We start from the raw sequence: 27,860 nt of genomic DNA, 5'->3' as shown, positions 1-27,860 counted from the left end.
TATTTTCTCAAAGATCATATGGACGGCTGAGCATGTGTGCATCATTTACCATCAGAAAAGATGGCATCATCGTTAACTATGTATGGGGCAGTTGCAGCTTAGCGGTTAAGGTACTGGACTAGTAAGTAAAAGGTCACTGGTTCAAACCCCACCACTGCCAGGTTGCCACTGTTGGGCCCTTGAATAAAAATGTCTGCTAAATGCTGAAAATGTAAATGTAAACTATATTAAAGCGTTTATACAGTCCATTGTGATCCATTTAACACCTGTGTTTGTAATGTTCCCACAACATAAACAGTTCATGGGCTTTACATCCAAATTCATCTAAAATAAAGTTAGACTGAGTCTGAGCTCATTTAGCCTGTAACGCGTATCCGTGCAGCGTGCACCCAGATGTCCGACAAAACAAAGGCGTGCTTTGACCAAAAATGATATTAAAGCGTCAATTAATAACAAATTTTGTCTAGTGATGATTTCTCAAGCTTTTTGAAAAGAAAAATTATTATTTAAAATACCCCTATATTTCACAATATGTAGCAGCAGCAGCTCGAGCAGGGGTGGGCAATTACATTTTCCAAGGGGCCACATAAGAAACTGTTACTATTGTGGAGGGCCGGACCAATAGGGTGAACTTCATTCTGCTCAATAATAATAAGATTTCTCTTTATTGCCTATTGTCTTTATTTTACAGTTCCGATAAACTGTTACTGTTAAACACAGAGAAATACAAATGTTAGAAGTAGATGTTACAATCAGAAAATGAAAGCAGGAGTACAAACATCAACATTATTTCACTATTTAATTAACTTTCTTGACAACAAATGTGAATAAAATGTGCATTAACTTTACACAAAGTGCTGTTGCTATTTGGATATCACAAAGCTGATCTTTACTGCTCCAGTCCTGGATGTGTAAAACTTTATAAAAAGTCCATGTTTGTTTGCAGTTTAGTTAGCGAAGCTTCAGATGTGACGCTGTGCATCGTTCAAGTTCTTGTATTTCTCTGTGTTTAGTACCGTAACAGCGATATAAACCCTAGATTTAAATTGTGATCCTTAAAAAGCTTTACACCTGACTTTTGAAGTTCATGTCTTGTTAAAAACTATATTATCTCTGTCAGTCTTGCTCAGTTCTGTTCACCGATACATTATGGTGAAGCCGGATACACTCGTCTCGCACACACGTAAATCCAAACTTGCGGAAATGTAAAGAAATAGTACTCTTGTCAAAATAAAAACAATCCTGTAATATTGCATGTCATGTGTGATGTACATTTATTTACGTCTGATCTTTAATTGCCACTGACTTCATGCGGACTGGTTTGGGATGTCTCGCGGGCCGGATGTGGCCGTACAATGCCCAGGCCTGAGCTCGAGGTCTGAGCTCGAACTCATGAGCGCAAACTGCAAAATTACCCGTGTTATTGTTATACAGTATAAACACAATGTTGCTGTGTTAAAGCTGTGCAAATTACCACAGTGATGCATGTTTAAAGTGGCACAAACATAGCCCAATAAAAATCGTTTGATTAAAAATTTTAATCTCGATTTTTTTTTTTTGATCGCGATTAAAATTTTAATGTGTTAATCACGTTAATTAATGTAAACTACTGATGAATCTTGTATATCGAGCAACTACCATTTTTGTCATGAATGTAACCAAAGTGTAAAACATGACGTTAAAATCCTAATAAACATACAAACAAGTAAGGTATATATATATATATTTAAATGTAATTAATTACCACTGAAATGAAATAAAATGATAATCTGATTCTTAATACTTAAAAAAGCTTAATAAACAGTAATGGTAATGGACTTGAAAATGGTAAATAGGTACCTAAAAATTAAACGTGATACCAATAAAATAAATTAAAATTTACAGTAAAAGACACAATATTTAAAATGACTTAATTGGTAATTAGGTAGTTTTGGGTAACATTAATATGAGTTCAAAAAGGTAATGATACAGCAATAAAATAGTCATTTCATATTTATTGGTTTAAAAGTGCCATTAAATATGAGATAAAATGAATCTATAAATGTAAAAGAATCTATAAAAGTATAAATCTATAAAGGTAAAATAATAAAATGTAATAAAATACAAAAAAAGATGTATAATGTATCAATGAAAATAAGGCTAAATGGTAGTAAGATACAAATTATCACTGTGATTGTCCATCGATTGTCACCTCAAGGTCAGACTATGGCAGTTCCCTCCTGACAGGTCCTCCCATTTCCACTATTAAACCCCTGTAACTGATTCAAAATGATGCAGCTGCCTGCCTGTTTATAACCAGTCCAAATCCTGGATTCCTGTAGCTGCCCTGTAAGGGGTCAGTCCACGCCGCCGGTCACCAGCAGGGGGCCTGGGCGGCGCAGTAAGAGAGCAGCTGGAAGCAGCTCTCAGAACTCCAGTTCCCAGAAGCCCCAGCACTGATTACTGCTAATCAGACACACCTGCAGGGCTCTGCATAAAAGCTCACTCAAACCATTGCTCATTGCTGCACCTTTGTAGAGGGGCAGATGGTATGGTATGTAGCAAAAAAGTAAAAAGAAAAGAAAATAACAGACAAGTAAAAGAAAAGTAAGAAGAAACAAAGCTGAAACAAAGGGAAAAGTAAAATTATATATATTATATAAGGTTACAAACCCTAGCAGATAGCTTAACTGAGGTCTAAACTTAGGAAAAGACTCTGGGTGAAAACAGTGTGCTGGATTTAAAGGGTTCAGCTCATTGTTTTTAAGTTTATTAGTTTCTGAGAGCAAACCTTTTAGTTAAAGGAGTATTTTCAGCCCCAAGACTAAAGTTAGTTTTTGTGTTAGAGTTTCTGATTACTATTGTCTTTCTTTGTTCAAGTTAGGGCTGGGCAGTGTATCATAAATATCAGTATATTCGATATTACTTTTTACACGATGTTGAAAATTAATTCTATGTATGCATAGAATACACAGGTTACCATTTGAGAATGTTTAAAACACAAAAGCGCTAAGCGGAATGCTTTCCTTTGCGTATGAGCATGGAAAATGAATCACTGAGTCAATGAGTCTGGTGTTGATGCACCACTCAGAACTCGAGGAAGACACGAATCAAAGCTCTTTTATGTCCTAGTACCAAGGTGGTGGAATGAACTTAGCCTGTCTGTTTGAACTTCTAAACCTCTCTGACTAACACTCAAATTACTGAAACTAACATGCACTTACTATTCTTGTACACTATTTATATACAAAATGTTATCAGCTCCACTTACCATATAGAAGCACTTTGTAGTTCTACTATTACTAACTGTAGTCCATCTGTTTCTCTACATACTTTAATCTGCTTTCACTATGTTTTTAATGGTCAGGACCACCACAGAGCAGGTATTATTTAGGTGGTGGATCATTCTCATCACTGCAGTGACACTGACATGGAGGTGGTGTGTTAGTGCTGGTATGAGTGGATCAGACACAGCAGCGTTGCTGGAGTTTTTAAATACCATGTCCACTCTATTAGACACTCCTACATAGTTGGTCCACCTTGTAGATGTAAAGTCAGAGACGATCGCTCATCTATTGCTGCTGTTTGAGTTGGTCATCTTCTAGACCTTCATCGGTGGTCACAGGACGCTGCCCACTGGGTGCTGTTGGCTGGAAGTTTTTGGTTGGTGGACTATCTCAGTCCAGCAGTGACAGTGAGGTGTTTAAAAACTCCAGCAGTGCTGCTGTGTCTGATCCACTCATACAAGCACAACATACACTAACACCACCACCATGTCAGTGTTACTTCAGTTCGGAGAATGATCCACCACTCAAATAATACCTGCTCTGTGGTGGTCCTGACCATTTAAGGAACCGCATGAAAGGGGACTAACAAAGCATCTTTTTGTTCGTACTAGAGTAAGACAGTGTTTACTGAGGAAGCACTTCTGTAAGTTGCTTTGGATAAGAAAGTGTCTATTAAATGTTGAGCTTATAGATGTATTTAAATTATATTTATCCTATGAAAGCCACTTAGCTATTCAGTACCCATTCCACAACCCCTGCCACTGCTTATCTATGTGGAGTAATGACCGTATGCTCAATTGTATGCAATTCTAAGAATTTAAATGGATGCAGAAATCCTGTGCATTTACCTGAGCGAGTGTTGAGTCTGAACTCGGAGGGACCCTGCAGCGAGTAGATGAGCGAGGCCTGCCCAAACTCTCTGGACGCATCCAGATCTGTAGCTGTCACGAATAACACAGTCGCACCTGAAAGAGAAAAGAGGGGGTTGGGGGGTTGGTTTAAAATGACTATTGCAGAGGAGCTCGGGCTGATAATGGGCTTATGGGAGCTGAGCCAATGGCAGCAGCAGATAATAGAGATAACGTGAAAATGACAGAACGATAGTCCGCACACTAACAAACACAAGAAATGACAGATTTCTAAAAGCAGATGAAGTTTATCGCCACTAGAAGCGGACCTGATGTGTCAGACTCTGAGAGTGTTTATGGATTTTGGGATTATCAAGGCACTGGGCTAAGAGCAAGATTGGCTGTGAGCCAACATTTGGTTCTGATCAATAAAGCATGTGTCCAAACAAAACGAGCTGCCACCAGCTTACGTACTGAAAAAAAAATAGAAAAACGACACACATGTAAGAAGCATGCACATTTTATTAACATCTAGATTCCCTCTACTCTTCTAGAAAGTCAAAATCTCAAACTTTTACTTAAAAGGGAGGAACGCGGTCACTCAGAATCTGAACCTGTGCATGACAAACACATCACAGCCAAAAGGTGTGTCAACAGTCCATTAACATCAAAGTCACTTCCAGATGTTTTATTTAGGGTCAATTATACAAGGGATCAAGCTGCTCAAGTGGCGCAGCGGTACAGTACGTAAGCGGACCAGAGTTGGGGTTTCGAATACATTGCATCGAATCTCAGCTCTGCCTTTCCGACTGGGCTGGGCGGCAGCATGAACAACGATTGGCTGTTGTTCAGGGTTAGAGGGTAAAAAAAGTTTGATCATAGGTCCTCATAACTGGTGCAACTGCGGCCCCTGCTGGCTGACTGATGGTGCCTGCACAGGGCTGAGGAATAATGCTGATGGGGGTGTGGCCCTCCGTACACAGTGCCCGTCAGTGTATGAACTCGACTCGTGCAGGTGAAAAATGCAGTCTGTACTGACTGTACGTGCCGGAAGCGGCGTATGTCAGTTGAGGGGCGTCCTCAGTCAGCGGTGAAGGGTCGAATCGGTATAGAGGACACAATCAGGGTAACTGGACACGACTAGATTAGGGGAGAAAATTTTAGGAAAAAGTGGGGAAAAAATAGAAAATTTCAAAAAAAAAAAATATATGAGGGATCTTCAAAAGGTTTCTGCACTTTTATATTTTTGTTTGAAACAGTGAGGGCGGGAGGAGTAGTAATTGATTGTGTCTGAGATTCTGAGAGAGCTTGTCTGGATTTAGCGCCATCTGATTTCTACCCTTTCTGGGTGCTCAAATAAGCTTTATGGGGAAGAAGATTTTCATGTGGTGATGATGTGAAAGCAGCGGTGCATCAGTGGCTACATGCTCAACTAAAAATTATTTTGCTGATGGCATTAAACAGTTGGTACGATGCTGAAAAAAATGTATCGGAAAGTGACTATGTAAAACCCCAAATCAGAAAAAGTTGAGACAGCATGGAAAATGCAAATAATAAAAAACACAGAGTTTCTTACATTTACTTTGACTTTTATTTGATTGCAGACAGGATGAACCTGAGATATTTCATGTTTTATCTGCTCAACTTCATTTCATTTATTAATAAACATCCATTCATGCATTTCAGTCCTGCAACACATTCCAAAAAAAGTTGGGACAGTAAAGCATTTACCACTTTGTAATGTTGCCATTCCTTTTCACCACACTTAAAAGACATTTTGGCATCGAGGATACCAAGTGATTTAGTGTTTCAGCTTTTATTTTGTCCCATTCTTCCTGCAAACACGTTGTGCAACAGTACGAGGACTTTTTTTTTTTTCAAAATGCTCCACACATTTTCTATTGGGGACTGGTCAGAACTGCAGGCAGGCCAGTCCAGTACCTGTACCCTCTTCTTCCGCACCCATGCCTTTGTAATGTGTGCAGCATGTGGTTTGGCATTGTCTTGTTGAAAAATGCATGAACGTCCCTGAAAAGATGACGTCTTGAAGGCAGCATATGTTGATCCAAGATCTCAACGTACTTTTCTGCATTAATGCTGCCATCACAAAAGTGTTAATGACATTTGCCAAGGGCACTGACACAGCCCCGTACCATGACAGACCCTGGCTTTTGGACTTGTTGCTGATAACAGTCTGGACGGTCCTTTTTGTCTTTGGTCTGGAGCACACGGCGTCCAGTTTTACCCAAAAAAGACCTGGAATGCTGATTCATCTGACCACAATACACGTTTCTACTGTGTGCTGGTCCATCTCAAATGCCTCCAAACCCAGAGATGTCGACGCCGCTTCTGGACATGGTTAACATAAGGCTTCTTTTTTGCACAGTAAAGTTTTAAGTGGCATTTGTGCACGTAACTCTGTATTGTAGTGCTTGACAAAGGTTTGCCAAAGTATCCCTCACCCATGTGGTTATATCAGCTATTGTTGAGTGGCGGTTCTTGATGCAGTGCCGTCTGAGGGATCGAAGATCACCGGTGTCTAGCTTAAGCTTGCGCCCTTGGCCTTTACGCACTGAAATTCCTCCCGATTCCTTAAATGGTTTTATGATTGATTTCCATTTGAAAAATGTCTCATGGATGCTGCTTTTGAACCAAACCATGATTACAATCATCTGTTGACATCACCTGTTTGGAGTAACATCATTATTTAGTTTTTTTTATCTCATTACTAGCCCTAAATTGCCCCTGTCCAAACTTTTTTTGGAATGTGTTGCAGGTCTAAAATGCAGGAATGGAGGTATATTAACAAATGAAATTAAGTTGACTAGACAAAACATGAAATATCTTGGGTTCAAACTGTCTGCAATCAAATAAAAGTCAAAGTAAATGTAAGGAACACTGCATTATTTTATTTGTATTTTCCAAACTGTCCCAACTTTTTTCTGATTTGGGGTTGGACAACATTTTATCATCAGGCATTACCATTTTAAAAAAGCATGCAGCCACCCAAAGAACAAAAATAAAAACAACAAACCCAGATTCAATTCATTCAGACCTCTAATTGCATTGTGTCATCGAGTTTATAATTTCAATGCAAATAGAGCTGCCAACAACAACAGACGAGAAAGGGAATTGGAATTAGTAAGAAAAACATTAGTGGACAATGAGGAAAAAAAGAAAACCGTTTAAAAGCAAAGCGATAGAAACAAAACTGGTCACATTTTCCACATGAGCAGAAATTGCCTTTATAATTGCAGACGTAGGTTTTCTCAGCTGAACCGACAGGCTTGGTGTTGACGTACCTGCCACCATGTTCTCTGAGATTTGGATAATATACGATGGCTGGCTGAACTCAGGAGGGTTGTCATTTTCATCCTACAAAACAAGAACAAAGTGAGAAAAACACTCATTAATTTACCCATCCACGCTGAGGGGCGATTCTGACTAACCAATCCATCTATTGGAATGCTTTTTGATTGATTAGAGTGGCCCAAGGACACAGAGAAAACCCACACGGGCACTTGGAAAACAGGTACAACTTGAACAGACTGTGTCCCAAAAAGGGGTCACATCCAGGACGCTGGAGATGTGCACCACCAATACCTGCCGTTTCACCATGCCACCCTGAAACCTGTTTTAATTTGCTGAATTCAGAAGGTCATAATATTGTTTTATTTTTTTTAATATGCTTGAATTAAAATTAAAGACTAGTACTGGTAAGTATAACACTATCAATGAAGCTGTTACAACTGCTACTAATACTACTGCTACTAATAATTACTAATAATATTATATTATAATACTGTAACACTAATTATTACTATTATAATTCTTCAATGTTCTTCAATGGTCAGGAATCTCCCAGGACAACTACAGAGCAGGTATTATTTGGGTGGTGGATCATTCTCAGCACTGTAGTGACACTGACATGGTGGTGGTGTTAGTGTGTGTTGTGCTGGTATGACACAGCAGCACTGCTGGAGTTTTTAAACACCTCACTGTCACTGCTGGACTGAGAATAGTCCACCAACCAAAAATATATCCAGCCAACAGCGCCCCATGGGCAGCTTCTTGTAACCACTGATGAAGGTCTAGAAGATGACCAACTCAAACAGCAGCAATAGATGAGAGATCATCTCTGACTTTACATCTACAACTAGGTAGGAGTGTCTAATAGAGTGGACAGTGAGTGGACATGGTATTTAAAAACTCCAGCAGCGCTGCTGTGCATAAAAGGGGGCTAACAAAGCATGTAGAGAAACGGATGGACTACGGTCAGTAACTGTAGAACTACAAAGTGCCTCTGCATGGTAAGTGGAGCTGATAAAATGGACATTGTAGAAACAATGAGGTGGTTTTAATGTTATGGATGATCGGTGTGTGTATGTATGTACAGTGGGGCCAAAAAGTATTTAGTCAGCCACTGATTGTGCAGGTTCTCCTACTTAGAAAGATGAGAGAGGTCTGTAATTTTCATCATAGGTACACTTCAACTATGAGAGACAAAATAAGAAAGAAAAATCCAGGAAATCACATTGTAGGATTTTTAAAGAATTTATTTGTAAATTACGGTGGAAAATAAGTATTTGGTCACCCACAAACAAGCAGGATTTCTGGCTCTCACAGACCTGTAACTTCTTCTTTAAGAAGCTCTTCTGTCCTCCACTCGTTACCTGTATTAATGGCACCTGTTTGACCTCGTTATCTGTATAAAAGACACCTGTCCACAGCCTCAAACAGTCAGACTCCAAACTCAACCATGGCCAAGATTAAAGAGCTGTCGAAGGACTCCAGGAAGAAAATTGTAGACCTGCACCAGGCTGGGAAGAGTGAATCTACAATAGGCAAGCAGGTTGGTGTGAATAAATCAACTGTGGGAGCAATTGTAAGAAAATGGAAGACATACAAGACCATTGATAATCTCCCTCGATCTGGGGCCCCACGCAAGAGCTCATCCCGTGGGGTCAAAATGATCATGAGAACGGTGAGCAAAAATCCCAGAACTACACGGAGGGACCTGATGAATGACCTGCAGAGAGCTGGGACCAAAGTAACAAAGGCTACCATCAGTAACACACTACGCCGAGAGGGACTCAAATCCTGCAGTGCCAGGCGTGTCCCCCTGCTTAAGCCAGTACATGTCCAGGCCTGTCTGAAGTTTGCCAGAGAGCATATGGATGATCCAGAAGAGGATTGGGAGAATATCATGTGGTCAGATGAAACCAAAATGGAACTTTTTGGTAAAAACTCAACTCGTCGTGTTTGGAGGAAGAAGAAGAACCCAAGAACACCATACCTACTGTGAAGCATGGGGGTGGAAACATCATGCTTTGGGGCTGTTTTTCTGCAAAGGGGACAGGACGACTGATCCGTGTTAAGGGAAGAATGAACGGGGCCATGTATCGTGAGATTTTAAGCCAAAACCTCCGGCAACAAAGGAGTGGCTCCGTAAAAAGCATTTCAAGGTCCTGGAGTGGCCTAGCCAGTCTCCAGACCTCAACCCCATAGAAAATTTGTGGAGGGAGTTGAAAGTCCGTGTTGCCCAGCGACAGCTCCAAAACATCACTGCTCTAGAAAAGATCTGCATGGAGGAATGGGCCAAAATACCAGCTACAGTGTGTGCAAACCTGGTGAAGACTTACAGGAAACGTTTGACCTCTGTCATTTCCAACAAAGGTTATGTTACAGGTTAAGTACTGAGTTGAACTTTTGTTATTGACCAAATACTTATTTTCCACCATAATTTACAAATAAATTCTTAAAAAATCCTACAATGTGATTTCCTGGATTTTTTTTTCTCATTTTGTCTCTCATAGTTGAAGTGTACCTATGATGAAAATTACAGACCTCTCTCATCTTTCTAAGTAGGAGAACTTGCACAATCAGTGGCTGACTAAATACTTTTTGGCCCCACTGTATGTATGTATGTATGTACAGTGTATCACGAAAGTGAGTACACCCCTCACATTTCTGCAAATATTTCATTATATCTTTTCATGGGACAACACTATAGACATGAAACTTGGATATAACTTAGAGTAGTCAGTGGACAGCTTGTATAGCAGTGTAGATTTACTGTCTTCTGAAAATAACTCAACACACAGCCATTAATGTCTAAATAGCTGGCAACATAAGTGAGTACACCCCACAGTGAACATGTCCAAATTGTGCCCAAATGTGTCGTTGTCCCTCCCTGGTGCCATGTGTCAAGGTCCCAGGTGTAAATGGGGAGCAGGGCTGTTAAATTTGGTGTTTTGGGTACAATTCTCTCATACTGGCCACTGGATATTCAACATGGCACCTCATGGCAAAGAACTCTCTGAGGATGTGAGAAATATAATTGTTGCTCTCCACAAAGATGGCCTGGGCTATAAGAAGATTGCTAACACCCTGAAACTGAGCTACAGCATGGTGGCCAAGGTCATACAGCGGTTTTCCAGGACAGGTTCCACTCGGAACAGGCTTCGCCAGGGTCGACCAAAGAAGTTGAGTCCACGTGTTCGGCGTCATATCCAGAGGTTGGCTTTAAAAAATAGACACATGAGTGCTGCCAGCATTGCTGCAGAGGTTGAAGACGTGGGAGGTCAGCCTGTCAGTGCTCAGACCATACGCCGCACACTGCATCAACTCGGTCTGCATGGTCGTCATCCCAGAAGGAAGCTGACGCACAAGAAAGCCAGCAAACAGTTTGCTGAAGACAAGCAGTCCAAGAACATGGATTACTGGAATGCCCTGTGGTCTGACGAGACCAAGATAAACTTGTTTGGCTCAGATGGTGTCCAGCATGTGTGGCGGCGCCCTGGTGAGAAGTACCAAGACAACTGTATCTTGCCTACAGTCAAGCATGGTGGTGGTAGCATCATGGTCTTGGGCTGCATGAGTGTTGCTGGCACTGGGGAGCTGCAGTTCATTGAGGGAAACATGAATTCCAACATGTACTGTGACATTCTGAAACAGAGCATGATCCCCTCCCTTCGAAAACTGGGCCTCATGGCAGTTTTCCAACAGGATAACGACCCCAAACACAACCTCCAAGATGACAACTGCCTTGCTGAGGAAGCTGAAGGTAAAGGTGATGGACTAAACCCAATTGAGCACCTGTGGCGCATCCTCAAGTGGAAGGTGGAGGAGTTTAAGGTGTCTAACATCCACCAGCTCCGTGATGTCATCACGGAGGAGTGGAAGAGGATTCCAGTAGCAACCTGTGCAGCTCTGGTGAATTCCATGCCCAGGAGAGTTAAGGCAGTGATAATAATGGTGGTCACACAAAATATTGACACTTTAGGCACAATTTGGACATGTTCACTGTGGGGTGTACTCACTTATGTTGCCAGCTATTTAGACATTAATGGCTGTGTGTTGAGTTATTTTCAGAAGACAGTAAATCTACACTGCTATACAAGTTGTACACTGACTACTCTTAGTTATATCCAAGTTTCATGTCTATAGTGTTGTCCCATGAAAAGATATAATGAAATATTTGCAGAAATGTGAGGGGTGTACTCACTTTCGTGATACACTGTATGTACTGTGTGTGTGTGTGTGTGTGTGTGTGTGTGTGTGTGTGTGTGTGTGTGTGTGTGTATATATATATGTATGTATGTATGTATGTATGTATGTGGTGTGTGTGTGTATAGGTAGGTAGGTAGGGTAGGTAGGTAGGGTAGGTAGGGTAGGTAGGGCAGGGCAGGCAGGGCAGGCAGGCGGGCGGGCGGGCGGGCGGGCGGGCAGGCAGGCAGGCAGGCAGGCAGGCAGGCAGGCAGGCAAAGATAGAGTGGATGAATGGGGTCAGAGTGCAGGGTCAGCCGAGAATATTAGCATATAATACTATAACTATGGGTTTATTAGTAGTAACAGTGGTTGTAGTAATGATGTTGATAGTTGTGCCAAGCCATAAAAATTCTGTTTAAACCAAATGGGCTCAAATTCCCACAGACATGGGGTGTCCAACAAGCTCATTGCCAGGTGTCCACATACATTTGCTATAGAGTGTATCAAAAACAAACCACACCAGCCAATCAGATCCAAGTATGATTTACAGGCCTTTGGTTCACATGGTAGTTTGTATGGTTTCTTAACCAAAAACAGCACATACCATGCCTGCTTGACTTTTTATTTAAAAAAAGAGCCATTATGTTGAAAATTGGCTTTGTCTCAACTGAGCAACACCAGAGAAGTGAAGTAAATATCAAAAGCTTATTTCAGTTCAAAGTGATATTAGCTGTAACTGGCTAAAGTCACTGAATAATTTCAGCATTTAATAAGAAGTTCAAATGCTGTGACGAATTGAACAGCTAACAGCAGTGTCGGCCCTTTTTTATTCATATCACCAAAATCCAACTTGTCAAAACAAAGCATACACACACTGACCAACAATACAGTCAACACACACACACAGCTGGCTTAATGCATCAACCCCCTGTAGTTCTGCAGCTACTGATATGTGTCTAATCATAACCACTGTAATAAGAAATAGAAAATATCAAAGTAAAATATTCAGGGGAAAATTTACTGAGCCGTGCGGAACAGCAACAGGGACACGATACTATTTTGAGAACACACAGACCCAATTCAAAAAAGTTTGGACAGGAGCAATGCAATGTAATGGCACCAGATCTGGAACTTTCCACAGTCAACAGTCTGTCATTTACAACCAAGAATGGGTCACCAATAGGCCAACAGTTTAAGTGCATTGTTTCCTAATGGGCAATTGAATTTAAGGATTTCACCATCTACAATCCAAAACATTATTGAAAAATCCAATAAATGTAAATAGATGCAAAAAACACAAGGCCTAAAACTAATACTGAATGTCTGTGACTTTCAATGACTCAGAATGCACTGCATTAAATACTGACATGCTTATGTAATTAATATAACCACATGGTATAAGGAATACTTGTCAGTTTGTCACTCTGCTACCCTGATACAAAATCATAAAGTAAAAACACTAGACAGCTCTAGAGTCAAGTTCATTTAAGGTGGCCTGACATGAGGTGAAATTGAGTCCTGAGGTCCACCTTTTAAATTTTAATTTGCAATCTCTGGCCAAAGAGGACAAAAAAGCCCTGAATGTTACCAACAGAAACTTAAAATCCATAGTCTGTCATGATATTGAGGTGTGTCAGTGCCAAAGGCATAGGTAACTCTCACATCTGTAAAGGTGCCATAAATGCAGAGGGGTACAAAAACATTTCAAGGCAACATATGACATCTTTTTAAAGACATCACTGCTTGTTTTAGCAAGACAAGGCTAAGGCCCATTCTGCAAGTATTACAACATAACTTTGTAGTAAAGAGTACAGGTACTAGACTGGCCTGTCTGCTTTCCAGATCTGTCTTTTATTAAAAACTTGTTGCACATTATAAAACATGTCACTGCATTTATAAATGCAAGTTAAATCTCTTTCACAGAAAACCAAACCCTACATTAAGTAAAAACATCTAGACTGCTCTAGAGTCAAGCTAATTTAAGGTGGACTGACGTGATGTTAAAATTTGTCCTAAAATCCACCTTTTAAAATTTAATTTGCAATCTCTGAGCCAAAGAGAACAAAAAAATCATGATTGTTACCAACACAAATGTCCAAATCCATAGTCAGTCATGATATTGTGGTGTGTCAGTGCCAAAGGCATCAGTAACTCGCACATCTGTAATGGTGCTGTTAAAAATGCTGTTTGAGGGGTACAAATACATTTCAAGGCAACATAGGCTGCATCTAAACATCTAAGGGTAAGGCTGATTCTGCATGTGTTACAACATAGCTTTGTAGTAAAGAGTGCAGGTGCTAGATTGACCTGTCTGCTGTCCAGATCTCTCTTCTATTGTATATGTGTTTTACATAATAAAAGCACAGCATACAACAAAAGGGCTTTGGACTTATGAGCAGGAAAATCCACTACCAAAAGTACATGATGTGTCCTTAGTTCACAAACAATTGCAGAATGCATGAACATGCACCTGTCCCAACTTTTTTGAAACATGTTACAGCCAAAAACTGGGGTTGTACATATTCAATGATGATGACCTCTGCTAACTGTGCAACCACATAAATAAATATAAACATAATTGTCCACTTTTCTGGTAATTGGTGTAATGCTGGGTATAGTACTTACAAATAGCTCTAACGTAACAGGTACGGTGCTGTTTAGAGCCGGATCCCCTCCATCTCTGGCCATCAGGGTCAGATAAATCATTCCACCAGGAACTTGTTCATAATCCAGAGGTCTGTTCACCATTATAACTGTAAAAAACACATAAAACTGAAGTATTTCCATTTACAATATGCTTTTTTTTTCTAAATATACCTTGCATTTAATCAGCTTTCACCTTAAGGCTCAGCTTTAGCGTTTTTCTATAATAGCATAGGTCGTTAAGTATAAAAATATGTAGCATAAGCTAGTCACTAATATTTGACTGTGTATTCAATTGCATTTGAAGAGCGTGAGTTGAAGATGATGGCCCGCAGCTCACATACCTGCGTAGCCCTCCACCATGGTGATGCTGAAATAACTGCGGAAATGTGAGGCCTGGATGATTGAGTAGGTCAAGATGTTATTAGGAGCAGAGTCTTCATCGGTTGCCTGTGTCACAGAGATTGAAATAATACACGTTACATGTATTCTGTTATATAAATTATATGCTTTCTGGTTTGAGGCGCTTTATGAGGGATTTTTTAAAACGGTGAGGTTGGGAGGAGTAGTAATTGGTTGTTTAAGTGGATTAAGTGCCATCTAATTTTCACCTATTTGGACCGCTCCTTTTTGAAGAACCCTCATATTTGGAGAAACATTTTGGGATGAATCAGAATATCGATAGCTTAGTATAAATGCGTTTTAACAAATGGACACAAACTCTAAGACGCATTGCAAAATACTGTAAGAGTGGATGCTGCTGTAGCAGCAGTGGCAGTTACTTCATGTTAATGCCGATGGTTTTGGAATAGGATGGTCACTTGGGTGGGTTCACATATCAGAGAGGCTCTAGATATCATCACTTCAAATCCATAGACACTTTCTGACAGCTCTTTACAGAGACAAGCACAGCTCGCCTGTCAGTTGTCACTTACTGAGCACAGAGACATGGCATTAGGAGAGTCTAGAGACAATCAAACCCTGACACCACATGGAGACGCGTATATGTTGAGACAGATGCTTAATGAGTGCCAGCGGGTGAAGAAAAGAGACCAGACAGCATGCCACACTGGTGTTTGACCAATCAGGAGAGACAATGCTAGGAAAAAAGCAGAGGAAGAACTTCATGCGTCACAAATTGAAAATGACATTCATATTTACCAAATGGGCTATAGTGGGTTATAAGGTTAAAGAGTCCTAATTCGCAAAGACCTGGGTCCTAGTCTCAGTGGTGCCACTGACCAGGTTGGGCACTCTTTAAATAATTAGCAGCGTCAGAGCCCAGGTGGCTACTGCACACGTGTTGGATGTTCATCCTGATTGAGGAGAGCCGGGACTGAGATCAACATTAGTAAAGGGGAAGCATAACGCAATCAGGTAATGGGATACAACTAGATTGGGAGGAAATGCAAAAAAAAGACCAGAATGGGAGTCATGTTCTTGCCACTGTTGCTGTTTGGCGGGGGCACACATTTCAAAGGTGATGTTTGCCAGCCTTTGGACCTCAAAGCCAGCGTGATTATAGCCCTTCTGTTGCTCTATACACTTAATCACCACCTGTACCCCAGTCATCAATCGGACCCCCATAGCACCCCCACTAACCAGATATTATTTGGGTGTTGGACTATTCTCAGCACTGCAATGAGACCAGTAAGATAATGGCATGGTTGTGTGTGATGTACTGGTATAAATGCAGCCGGTGCGCCAGTGTTGTTGGGATTTTTAAACAACAGTGTCAGTGGCGGGAGGTAAATTGTGCTCCAAGTGAAATTACAAAGCTAGCAGTGTCCTGAGAGCAAAAAAGGTCACAGTCACTAATTGTATATCCATTAAGTTAATCTGTATAGTAGGTGTAGCTCATAAAATAATCAATGAATGTCTAAATAGGGCTAGTTTGACTGCCCTGAAAAAACATCCATGTAACAGTGATCTCTTGCCAAGGTCAAGATGAAGGCCAAAACCTTTTACCTTGTACTGAGTGAGAATTTTTATTAACTATTTTTAATCTTATGTATTTTTTCTCTTTTTCACCCAATCCAGTCATATCCAATTAGAGCCTATTTCCCATGATGCTGCCACAGCCCCCAAACATGATCAACAGAGCTGTGGATTTCACCGAGATGTCTACAGCCGATTACTGCATCTCACCTGCCAGGGGTGAGGTCTTACAGAGCGCAATACCATGTGCAGAGAGCCATGCACTGCCATCTGTGATTATTCGCCCCTTGTGCAGGAACCTTGACTAGCTGGCAGATTTCATAATTGCAACAGCGATGAGGAACCATTGTCCCTCCTGTTTATACTGTAGACACACAGTCGATCACATGTCTGCGTGGGCGCCTGGTCGGTTGATAGCACATCTGGGATGCAAACTCTACTACGTAGAAATTAGTTTAGACGGTCAGAGCAATGTCTGTATTGAAGGCACTGTTGCTACATGACTGGCTGATTGGATAATTACATGAATAATTCAGGTTAATTAAGCAGTGTAGTCCCAATGTAGTCTGGGACAGGAGGAGAGTAAATAAGAAGGGAAGAAAAGACAAAATAATAAATCAAGGAATAAAGGAAGGTAGAAAAAAATAAAGGGAGGCAAAAATATGCGAATAAATCACACTGCAACTGAGGTATAAAGGCTCAAAAAACACCGACAAGTACAACGAGACAAAACTTGAAAAGGTAAAAAGGGCAGCACAGTACAACTTACCTTTCTTATTCTTCTTTAAAGATATTTTTTTAGGTATGTCTTAAGACAAGCTGAGTCTCTGCCCCAGTTCAAGTCTCTGCCTGAGCCCCTGCTCTGGTCTTTATCTTATGGCCTGCTACTTATCCTATTTTGGACTTAATCTTTGGTGCTGGATACAGTCTAAGTCCCAATTTTCCCAGCATCAAGTGCTGTCAGTTTCAACACCCTATTTTCTTCTCAGGTTTTCAGACTTAGCTTTTGCCAATGAATCAAATTTCAGGTGCCTTCTCTATACACAGGGCGTTATGTTTAGAACTTTATCTTGCCCCTGACCAAGTCCTAAACCCTTCTCCTATCTATGACAGTGCTGACGTCCTTCTCTTGTTCTTAATTCAGGTCCTGTTCTTGTCTTAGAGAAAACTGTTTGGGTTCTGTTCTTGTCTTAGATAAGACTGTTCAGGTCCTGTCCTTGTCTAAGAGAAGACTGTTCGGGTTCTGTTCTTGTCTTAGATAAGACTGTTCAGGTCCTGTCCTTGTCTAAGAGAAGACTGTTTGGGTTCTGTTCTTGTCTTAGATAAGACTGTTCAGGTCCTGTCCTTGTCTAAGAGAAGACTGTTCGGGTTCTGTTCTTGTCTTAGAGAAGACTGTTCAGGTCCTGTTCTTGCCTTAGAGAAGACTGTTCAGGTCCTGTTCTTGTCTTAGAGAAGACTGTTCAGGTCCTGTTCTTGTCTTAGAGAAGACTGTTCAGGTCTTGGTCTTGTCTTAGAGAAGACTGTTCAGGTCTTGGTCTTGTCTTAGAGAAGACTGTTTAGGTCCTAATCTTGTCTTACAGAAGACTGTTTAGGTCCTAATCTTGTCTTAGAGAAGACTGTTCAGGTCCTGTTCTTGTCTTAGAGAAAACTGTTTGGGTTCTGTTCTTGTCTTAGAGAAGACTGTTTGGGTTCTGTTCTTGTCTTAGAGAAAACTGTTTGGGTTCTGTTCTTGTCTTAGAGAAGACTGTTTGGGTTCTGTTCTTGTCTTAGAGAAGACTGTTTGGGTTCTGTTCTTGTCTAATAGAAGACTGTTCGGGTTCAGTTCTTGTCTTAGAGAAGACTGTTCAGGTCCTGTTCTTGTCTTAGAGAAGACTGTTTGGGTTCTGTTATTGTCTTAGAGAAGACTGTTCAGGTCCTGTTCTTGTCTTAGAGAAAACTGTTTAGGTCCTAATCTTGTCTTAGAGAAGACTGTTTAGGTCCTAATCTTGTCTTAGAGAAGACTGTTCAGGTCCTGCTCTTGTCTTAGAGAAGACTGTTTAGGTCCTAATCTTGTCTTAGAGAAGACTGTTTAGGTCCTAATCTTGTCTTAGAGAAGACTGTTTAGGTCCTAATCTTGTCTTAGAGAAGACTGTTCAGGTCCTGGTCTTGTCTTAGAGAAGACTGTTTAGGTCCTGGTCTTGTTTTAGAGAAGACTGTTTAGGTCCTGTTCTTGTCTTTGAGAAGACTGTTCAGGTCCTGTTCTTGTCTAAGAGAAGACTGTTTGGGTTCTGTTCTTGTCTTAGAGAGACTGATGCTTCCTTAGTGATGAAGGCGATCCCAGCATTCAGTGCGGCACAACTTTTCTCACAATAAATAACAAATATGGAGAGCAACAAATGAAGTTCTTTTTAAAGGTAAATGAACTCTCACTGATTTTTAATTTGTATAAAGGTGCACAAGTGTCATTTATTTGCAAATTCGGGCTTGGTAGTGATCGTTTTTTGGTAAACAGAGGGAAATATTAGCTTACATGCTAGCTGGTTGTGCCGCCTCTACCCATTGGTTTGGATGGCCTAAGGGGAACTGTGTTAGCTTAGTAAGTGAAAACTGCTGTGACGTAATCACGAATCCTCTTTACTTAGGAAGCTGTCTAGGTAGGCAGCAAGGCAGCTCACTAGGTTTTCAAACAGACCTATTTCAGGGCAGAGGTAGCTCAGTGGTTAAGGTACTGGACTAGTAATCAGAAGGTTGCCCTACTGCCACTAAGTTGCCACTGTTGGGCCCCTGAGCAAGGCCCTTAACCCTCAATTTCTTGGATTGTACTCAGTCATAATTGTATGTTGCTTTGGATAAAAGTGTCCACTGAATGTCATTAATGTAAATGTAATTTCCAGTATCAACTTAGTATCAATTTAGTTATTATGTCTGTTGGTTGTCTTGTCTCAGACCATAATTGGGAGCCTAGTGCAGAAAGTCCTACCATGGATTCAGTCCCAATGATTCTTTATAAATTATTATGTACCTATTTGTCTGTCAAGGATTTTGAAGGAGTTATCCGTACTTTTATTTCATCTTGTTTAGACTACTGTAGATCTTTTTATGTCTCTTCGTTGGTTGCAATTGGTGCCTAATGCAGACGCCTGTCTTTTAACTGGGAGAAGGAAACGTGACTCAATAATGCCAGTCCTGGCTTCCCTTTTTTGGCTTCCAGTGAAAATTAAGATCGATTTTAAGGTATTATTGCTGGTTTTAAGGCCTAAAATGGGATGGCACCATCATACCTTGCAGGACTTTTGCGAGTTCTGATGCCTCTGAAAGCCACAAGGTCTGGTAACCTGATGCTTTTGGAAACATCAAGGTCTAAGCTCAAGAGCAGAGGACCCCTTCTGTTCACCCATGCACTCTGCACAGGCGCCTCTATCCGGTCATCCCGCCCTAGCATACACGGTGGCCAACTATGCCCGCTAGATGGCGCCCAGCCGACTAGTGGCAACGCTGAGTTTCGAACCGAGGAGTTCAAAATCTCGGCGCTGGTGTGCTAGCGGAATATCCCGCTGCAGCACCTGGGCGCCCATCCTTGACAGTTTTTGTTACATAGTATACTAAACCTGTATAGCGCTTTGGTCAACCGCGGTTGTGTTTTAAGGTGCTACTGTATATAAGTAAACTTTGCCTTGCCTTTAGCCTCATTGATGACAGTATTACAGTGCTGCTATGTAGTCTAAATCCTAAATCCTGTTAATTTTAGCACCTCAGAAGCCTCAAATGAGGGGAAAGTCAAAGTTCTGCCCATAAAGTTTGACCTCGATTAGTTAGAAAGGCTTGAATCAGGAGCTTGCTGGATACACTAAATGTCTCTGGCTCTGAAATGTCTAAACAGGTTTAATATTTAACATAATGAGCATTCTACTAATCAAGCTAATCCTGTAAACATCAAGACAGCAGCATTTCGGACTCACCCTTGCTCTGGCTATTTGCTGAGCAACTTGTTGATTTTCCATCAATGAACCTGAGTATGAGTCCTTCTGAAAGACGGGCGGGTTGTCGTTTATGTCTATGACGTTGACGCGGAGCCGTCCTGTCGTTTCCTCTCCCCCTCCATCCCGCGCCAGTACAGTAAGAGTATAGCGGCGTGTCAGCTCATAATCCAGACGGTTGCTCAGCGTCACCCAGCCTGTCTCAGAATCCAGCGAGAACCTGCAGAGGTGGAGCACAAGACAAGGCATGTAGAATAGTAAAATATATCATAATAAGGGTGAGTATGAGTGATTATCTTACTGGTCAGGTTCATCGCTGAAGTAGTAGCGCACCACACCGAAGGTGCCAAAGTCATTATCCGTGGCCTGAGGAGAAACAGAAAGAAAGAAATAAGATCACCAAATGCTTATAAATGAGCTCCTTGTCCTGTCCTCTAACCACACAGTTACATGCCAGCCCCAACCTTATAATGCATTAGGGATTGTCTTGTTAGTTGTCTACAAAGATTAAGGAATAGGATTTATTTCATTTAATTTGGTTGTTTTGAGCTAGTCTACCAGTCTGTCAATTCCCTGCATATCAAGTCAAGTCAAGTTTATTTGTATCACGTTTTTCATAATAGACATTGGTCTGTCAGTCCTGGATTCTGTAAAGTTGCTTTGAGAAAAAGACCCCTGTTGAGCAAGCCGAGGGCGACAGTGACAAGGAAAAACTTCATTAAAATTACAGGAGGGACCCATTCTTCTTGAGTAAAAATAGTAATAATGTAAACAATTAGAGCTTCATTATTTAATCCAGTCTGTAATCCTGGAGCTACATGGAGCTATAAGGACCATTTTGCCTTTGGAAACCTAATTCCATCATTTGATTCCAATTGAGCTGCCTGGAATACATTGCCAGTGCTCCGGTCCTGGTGCCGACTCAGCTGGATCCAGGCCAGCACAAGCTGGTCTCTTGATTAGTCTTTAAATAGTTGGTTTTATCAGAGGACATGACATTATTGCAGTAAGGTAACAACTACAGCAATAAAAGCTTTTGCACTGAGCATCAGGAAATCTAGGTCCAATGACTTATAGGGACACTGTGACTGGAAATTATGTCAGGACCAACCCGTCCAAGAACCAGGGTATGCCCTCTAGGCCAGTCTTTCTCTGGTGCCAGACAAGTAAACATTACCTGATCTCAGTTCATTTATCGTGTCAATCCGTGTCTTGTTTAATAATAGCTCTAAACAAAAGTTCCACCTCAAAGATAGCCTTAAATATCCTCATTTTTTTAGTAGTGTAACAGTGCAACCCATATGCAAATGTAATACATGTACATATAAAATTTTCATATATAAAATTAGAAATTGGAACAATTTCATATATTGACATACTGTATGTGTGGCCCATAAAACATGTATGCTCATGTATGTGTAATAAATTTTTTTGACATATATGTAACATATATGTCAAAAATGCCTATTTATCTATATAAGTTACTCAAATATAAAAAAATAATCCCACCCCCTTAGTCCAGTCTTTCCCACCCAGAAGACTGGAAGCCAATTTTGTCAGCTGCAGGCATTAGCCAATTATGCCTGCTAAAGGGCGTCCGAGATTCAAACCTGGGAGTTCAGAATCTTGGCGCTGGTGTGCTAGTAGATTATCAGGCTGCACCACCTGAGCACCCTAAACATATACATGAATGCCTGAAAATAAGAAAAATAATGTTGGCATACAGCCTTTTTTATATATGTTAATAAAATTGCATATACAGTGGTAACTTGAAACTCAACGTCAATTGGTTCTGCATTGAGTTTAAAAGGCGTTGAGTTTTAAGGTATTTTTTTTCCCATAAAGATGTATGGGAAACCTGTTCCATGCGTTCCATGTTCCCATTGACTTGCATATATTTTAGGCTAATGTAAAATAATGGGGTTGTTTTTGACACTTATACACTGAAAATAACAGAAATATAATATAAAAACACTCAAATAAAAAGCTGATTCTTACAATTTCTCAGAACCTCGAGCTGTAACACAAGTTTAAAAGTGAAACAGTGAGGAAAATCCAGCTAAACACACACATATGCACACTTTGATGACATATTACCGCACCGCTCAAGCCGAGCGCTGAACAAAGCGGCTGTTCATTGTTAATTTGAAATTAAATAAATAAATTTTTTTTTTAAACAAACTGAACACGTTGAGTTTAAGGGTACAAATTTCTCAACAAAGCGCGTTGGGTTTCAAAGATTTTGAGTTTAGGGGACATTGAGTTACAAGGTACCACTGTATCAATTAAATATATATGCTAACATATATAGATACAACATATAATACCAAATAAAAATGAATCCTATAGATATACTTAATATATGTACATACACACATTTTATTATGGGCATTTCATATATGTTATAAACTTATATCTACATATATCCATAGGATACATGTATGTTATAATAATATATCATCTTACAGGTAACATATGTGGAAAAACCATTATTGATATACAGTAGAGGCATATATGTCATATATTACATTTCCACATGGGAACTTCCTCTGTTGACCTTGATGTTTTTTTTCTCTTAAGCAGCTTTTCTCCATCACACTTTGCTGCTTTTTACCTTAGCTCTATTTGCCCTTCCCTCCCCATCTGATTGACAGGTCCATAAGTGTAGCAATGATGCACCAGGGGTGTTAGCGTGATGACTGGCACTATACTGACAGCAAAGCTAATGCAAATAGAGAGAGGTGGGAAAAAAGAGGGATACATATATAGAAAAGATTGTATATCTCGCTCTCTTTATTTTCTTCTCGCTACACATTCCCTCACTTTTCGGGGTGTCCCTTGACAGACTCTTCCTTTTCTATTCTGTGGAGAAATATGTGAAACTTTAGACAAAGCTAGGAGCCACTGAGGACAGAGATATGATCTGAAGAGGAATAGGCTCGTCTCTGATGGTCAGCCTGATGCTCTGAGCCTCCATGGCCGTGAGTGACAGGTGCTAAATGTTGTTTGCACTAGAGAAGAAAAATCAAGGGGTGACAAACAGGCGAGAGCAAAGCCTCCAAGCTGAATCCAAAGCAACTTGTCTGTGTAAGCCCTGCAAGAGAAGCATTTTTTCTCCCACTGTCAAAAACTTTGAGAACCATTAAACGTTATATTGAAAATATACACCACACATACAGTACATATACTGACCATAAGCTTGCTAGAAATTTCATTCTAAAACTATGTGCATTATTATAAAGTATACACCAATCAGCCATAATATTAAAACCACCTCCTTGTTTCTACACTCACTGCACATTTTATCAGCTCCACTTACCATATAGAAGCACTTTGTAGTTCTACATCTACTGACTGTAGTCCATCTGTTTCTCTACATACTTTGTTAGCCCCCTTTCATGCTGTTCTTCAATGGTCAGGACCACGACAGAGCAGGCATTATTTGGGTGGTGGATCATTCTCAGCACTGCAGTGACAATGACATGGTGGTGGTGTGTTAGTGTGTGTTGTGCTGGTATGAGTGGATCAGACACAGCAGCGCTGCTGGAGTTTTTAAATACCGTGTCCACTCACTGTCCACTCTATTAGACACTCCTACCTAGTTGGTCCACCTTGCAGATGTAAAGTCAGAGACGATCATCTGCTGCTGCTGTTTGAGTTGGTCGTCTTCTAGACCTTCATCAGTTATCACAGGACGCTGCCCATGGGGAACTGCTGCCTAAATATTTTTGGATGGTGGACTATTCTCAGTCCAACAGTGACAGTGATGTGTTTAAAAACTCCAGCACCACTGCTGTGTCTGATCCACTCATACCAGCACAACACACACTGACACACAACCACCATGTCAGTGTCACTGCAGTGCTGAGGATGATCCACCACCTAAATGATACCTGCTCTGTGGTGGTCCTGTGGGGGTCCTGACCATTGAAGAACAGGGTAAAAGCAGGATAAAAAATTATGTAGCGAAATAAATGGACCACAGTCAGTAATTGTAGAACTACAAAGTGCTTCAATATGGTAAGTGGAGCTGATAAAATAGACAGTGTGTGTAGAAACAAGGAGGTGGTTTTAATGTTATGGCTGATCAGTGTATAATAACAGTATTGTTGTTATTTTTCACCATGCAGTGCTAGCAGGACATCCAGATGTTTGATCAGAAGTGTTTTGTCCTATACAGAACCTTTATTATACTTTAGTATCATTTATTATTCTTTTATTATTTTTGATTGCACCTGTCAGTTAAACTGTCTATGTTGACTCCAGTTCACAACTGAAAGCACCTACATTGGACATACAGGTATTTGAACTGCTCATTGAGGCAATGGAAGACAACTGGACCAGCAGGTCCTTCAACATACACTGGAGCATCAATTGAAACTTTCTTGATCATCAGTGCCCAGCCATACAAATTCTCTTTTGACTAAATGGGCACAAATTCCCACATACATACTTTAAAGCCTTGTAAGAAGCCTTCCCAAAAAAGTGGCTGTAATTTTACCTGAAAAGATCACATAGAGGTCACTCCATTTTAATATAATTTGTTTTGCCACCAAGTGAATTGATTCATCCATAAATGATTCTGCTTTGTTTGTTCGCTTAAAGATTCGTTTACATATGAAGGTGTGGTGATATATGTATATTTTTAATGGTTCTATGGTTACATTTGACCATCCAGATAAGCTTCCTCTCAGCATGGAGATCAAGTGGATACTTTGCATATTCTGTCTAACCTTGGCAAGAAGAACAGTGTTTTATGTATTATCTATATTCTGTCTATAATTGAGGTCAATTTTGATGAATACCAAAAAATTACAACCCCACATCGGAAAAAGTTGGGACAGTATGGAAAATGCAAATAAAATAAAATGCAGTGTTCCTTACATTAACTTTGGCTTTTATTTGATTGCAGACAGGATGAACCTAAGATATTTCATGTTTTGTCTGCTCAACATCATTTTATTTGTTAATATACCTCCATTACTGCATTTCAGGCCTGCAACACGTTCCAAAAAAAAATTGGAGGCAATTTAGGGCTAGTAATGAGGTAAAAAAACTGAACAATGATGTGATTCCAAACAGGTGATGTCAACAGGTGATTGTAATCATGGTTTGGTACAAAAGCAGCATCCAGGAAAGGCTGAGTCTATGATGAGCAAAGATGATCAGAGGATCTCCAGTTTATCAACAAATGTGTGAGAAAATGATTGAAATGTTTAAAAACAATGTACCTCAAAGAAAGATTAGAATGGATTTGCATTTTTCTCCCTCTACAGTGCATAATGTCATTAAACGATTCAAGGAATCGGGAGGAATTTCAGTGTGTAAAGACCAAGGGCGCAAAGTTAAGCTTAACGTCTGATATAACCACATGGGTGAGGGATTACTTTGGCAAACCTTTGTCAAGCACTACAATACAGAGTTACATGCACAAATGCCACTTAAAACTTTACTGTGCAAAAAAGAAGCCTTATGTTAACCATGTTCAGAAGCGGTGTCGACTTTTCTGGGCTTGGAGGCATCTAGGATGGACCATCACACAGTGGAAACGTGTATTGTGGTCAGATGAATCAATATTTCAGGTCTTTTTTGGGAACAAATGGAACAAAACCTAAGAGCTTTCGAGTTTTGAAAGCAAAAAGAGTGCTTTCAAAACATTTTATTTCAAATCGACATCAAATTATGGTGTATAATGGATCATTTTACAGAAGTAGTTACACTATAATGACAAGGAAGAGTCTGAAGTTAAGTTTTGCCTCTGCTATTTGAGTCACACATTGTATCGCAGCTCTGTGGGGAGACGGTTATTGTGGGAAATTACTCAGTGTGGATCCAAATGAGCAAATGAGTGTCTGTACAAAACGCAGCATGTTGTTAATGTAATAAAGGAACAGTTTAGTTTAGGAACGACTAAATTTATCTCTTCTCAGACACAGCTAATCCCAATAACAGCAATCACTACCTTAATCTGGCTCTTTTTTTCTAGTATTTCAGAATTCAGTTGGGCGGGAATGCTGATGTTCAGTAGCCGAGTTCATAGTTCATTTTTCCACATTTCTCCAAATTTACACATCAACCATAATATTAAAACCACCTCCTTGTTTCACTGTCCATTTTATCAGCTCCACTTACCATATAGAAGCACTTTGTAGTTCTACAATTACTGACTGTAGTCCATCTATTTCTCTGCATGCTTTGTTAGCCCCCTTTCATGCTGTTCTTCAATGGTCAGGACCCCCACATGACCACCAAAGAGCAGGTATTATTTGGGTGTTGAATCATTCTCAGCACTGCAGTGACACTGACATGGTGGTGGTGTGTTAGTGTGTGTTGTGCTGGTATGAGTGGATCAGACACAGCAGTGCTGATGGAGTTTTTAAACATCTCACTGTCACTGCTGGTTTGAGAATAGTCCACCAACCAAAAATATATCCAGCCAACAGCACCATGTGGGCAGATTCCTGTGACCACTGATGAAGGTCTAGAAGATGACCAACTCAAACAGCAGCAATAGATGAGCGATCTAGCTGTACATCTACAAGGTGGACCAACTAGGTAGGAGACAGAGATGTTGCTCATTCCCAGAGATCAGTCTCCAACCCAGGACCTAGTCATTTCTCTTGATGACTCCCAGATCAGACCATCTAATAAGGTAAGAAGCCTTGGTGCTGTCCTGGATAACCAGCTGACCTTCTCTCCTTATATAGCCAACATGACAAGATCGTGCCGGTTCCTCCTCTACAACATCAGGAAGATTCAACCATTTCTCTCCAGGGAAGCTACCCAGATTCTGGTCCAATCACTTGTAATCTCACGGTTGGACTACTGCAACTCCCTTCTGGCAGGAGCTCCCATATCCACTATTAAACCCTTGCAGCTCATCCAAAATGCAGCTGCCCGTCTGGTTTTTAACCAGCCCAAACACTGCCACATCACCCCACTGCTGCGTTCTCTTCACTGGCTTCCTGTAGCTGCACGCATTCAGTTTAAAACACTGATGCTTGCCTACAAAGCCAAAAATGGACCAGCCCCAAGCTAGCTTCGCGGTCTAATCAAACCCCGCTCTGTACCACGCAACCTCCGAGCCACTAGTCTCGCTCGACTTGAGCCTCCACCCAGGACTAAAGGAAGACAAGCATCAAGGCTCTTCTCTGTTCTAGCACCCAAGTGGTGGAATGAACTTCCTCTGTCTGTCTGAACATCTGAGTCTCTTGCTGTCTTTAAAAAACAATTAAAAACTCACCTTTTTACTAAACACTTAAGCTGACTTGTACGTATTTACTAACATTTTCCATTTTCAAAAAAAAAAACGTTGGTTCTAACAGGTTTCAGCAGATTCGTGTTCTTTGACTGTTGTTTACTAAAACTTGAGAAATGAAATGTTTACTATGGAAGCACTTCTGTAAGTTGCTCTGGATAAGAGCATCTGCTAAATGCAGAAAATGTAAATGTAGGAGTGTCTAATAGAGTGGACAGTGAGTGGACATGGCATTTTAAAACTCCAGCAGCGCTGCTGTGTATGATCCACTTATACCAGAACATTACACACTAACACACCACCACCATGTCAGTGTCACTGCAGTGCTAAGATTCATCCACCACCTAAACAATGCCTGCTCTGTGGGGGGTCCTGACCATTAAAGAACAGCATGAAAAGGGCTAAAAAGCATGTAGAGAAATAGATGGACTACAGTCAGTTTTTATAGAACTACAAAGTG

The 27,860-nt window shown here is 40.6% G+C and overlaps 1 protein-coding gene across 1 annotated transcript in view; it reads right to left on the bottom strand.

Annotated features, from left to right (window-relative positions):
- Nucleotides 1-27,860, bottom strand: part of cdh23 (cadherin-related 23) — a 399,105-nt gene that overhangs the window by 163,464 nt on the left and 207,781 nt on the right. The window contains exons 13-18 of the mRNA XM_062994943.1: nucleotides 20,444-20,508; nucleotides 20,125-20,362; nucleotides 14,593-14,698; nucleotides 14,231-14,358; nucleotides 7,417-7,489; nucleotides 4,115-4,231 (exon numbers count right to left, since the gene is read on the bottom strand). Coding sequence (XP_062851013.1) covers nucleotides 4,115-4,231; nucleotides 7,417-7,489; nucleotides 14,231-14,358; nucleotides 14,593-14,698; nucleotides 20,125-20,362; nucleotides 20,444-20,508 — 727 coding nt within the window. The remainder of the gene's footprint in view (nucleotides 1-4,114; nucleotides 4,232-7,416; nucleotides 7,490-14,230; nucleotides 14,359-14,592; nucleotides 14,699-20,124; nucleotides 20,363-20,443; nucleotides 20,509-27,860) is intronic.

The sequence above is a fragment of the Trichomycterus rosablanca genome, chromosome 5, assembly GCF_030014385.1.
Source record: "Trichomycterus rosablanca isolate fTriRos1 chromosome 5, fTriRos1.hap1, whole genome shotgun sequence".
Lineage (NCBI taxonomy): Eukaryota > Metazoa > Chordata > Actinopteri > Siluriformes > Trichomycteridae > Trichomycterus > Trichomycterus rosablanca.
The sequence above is the reverse complement of the archived record's forward strand: the minus strand, read 5'-3'. Positions and strand labels throughout refer to the sequence as shown.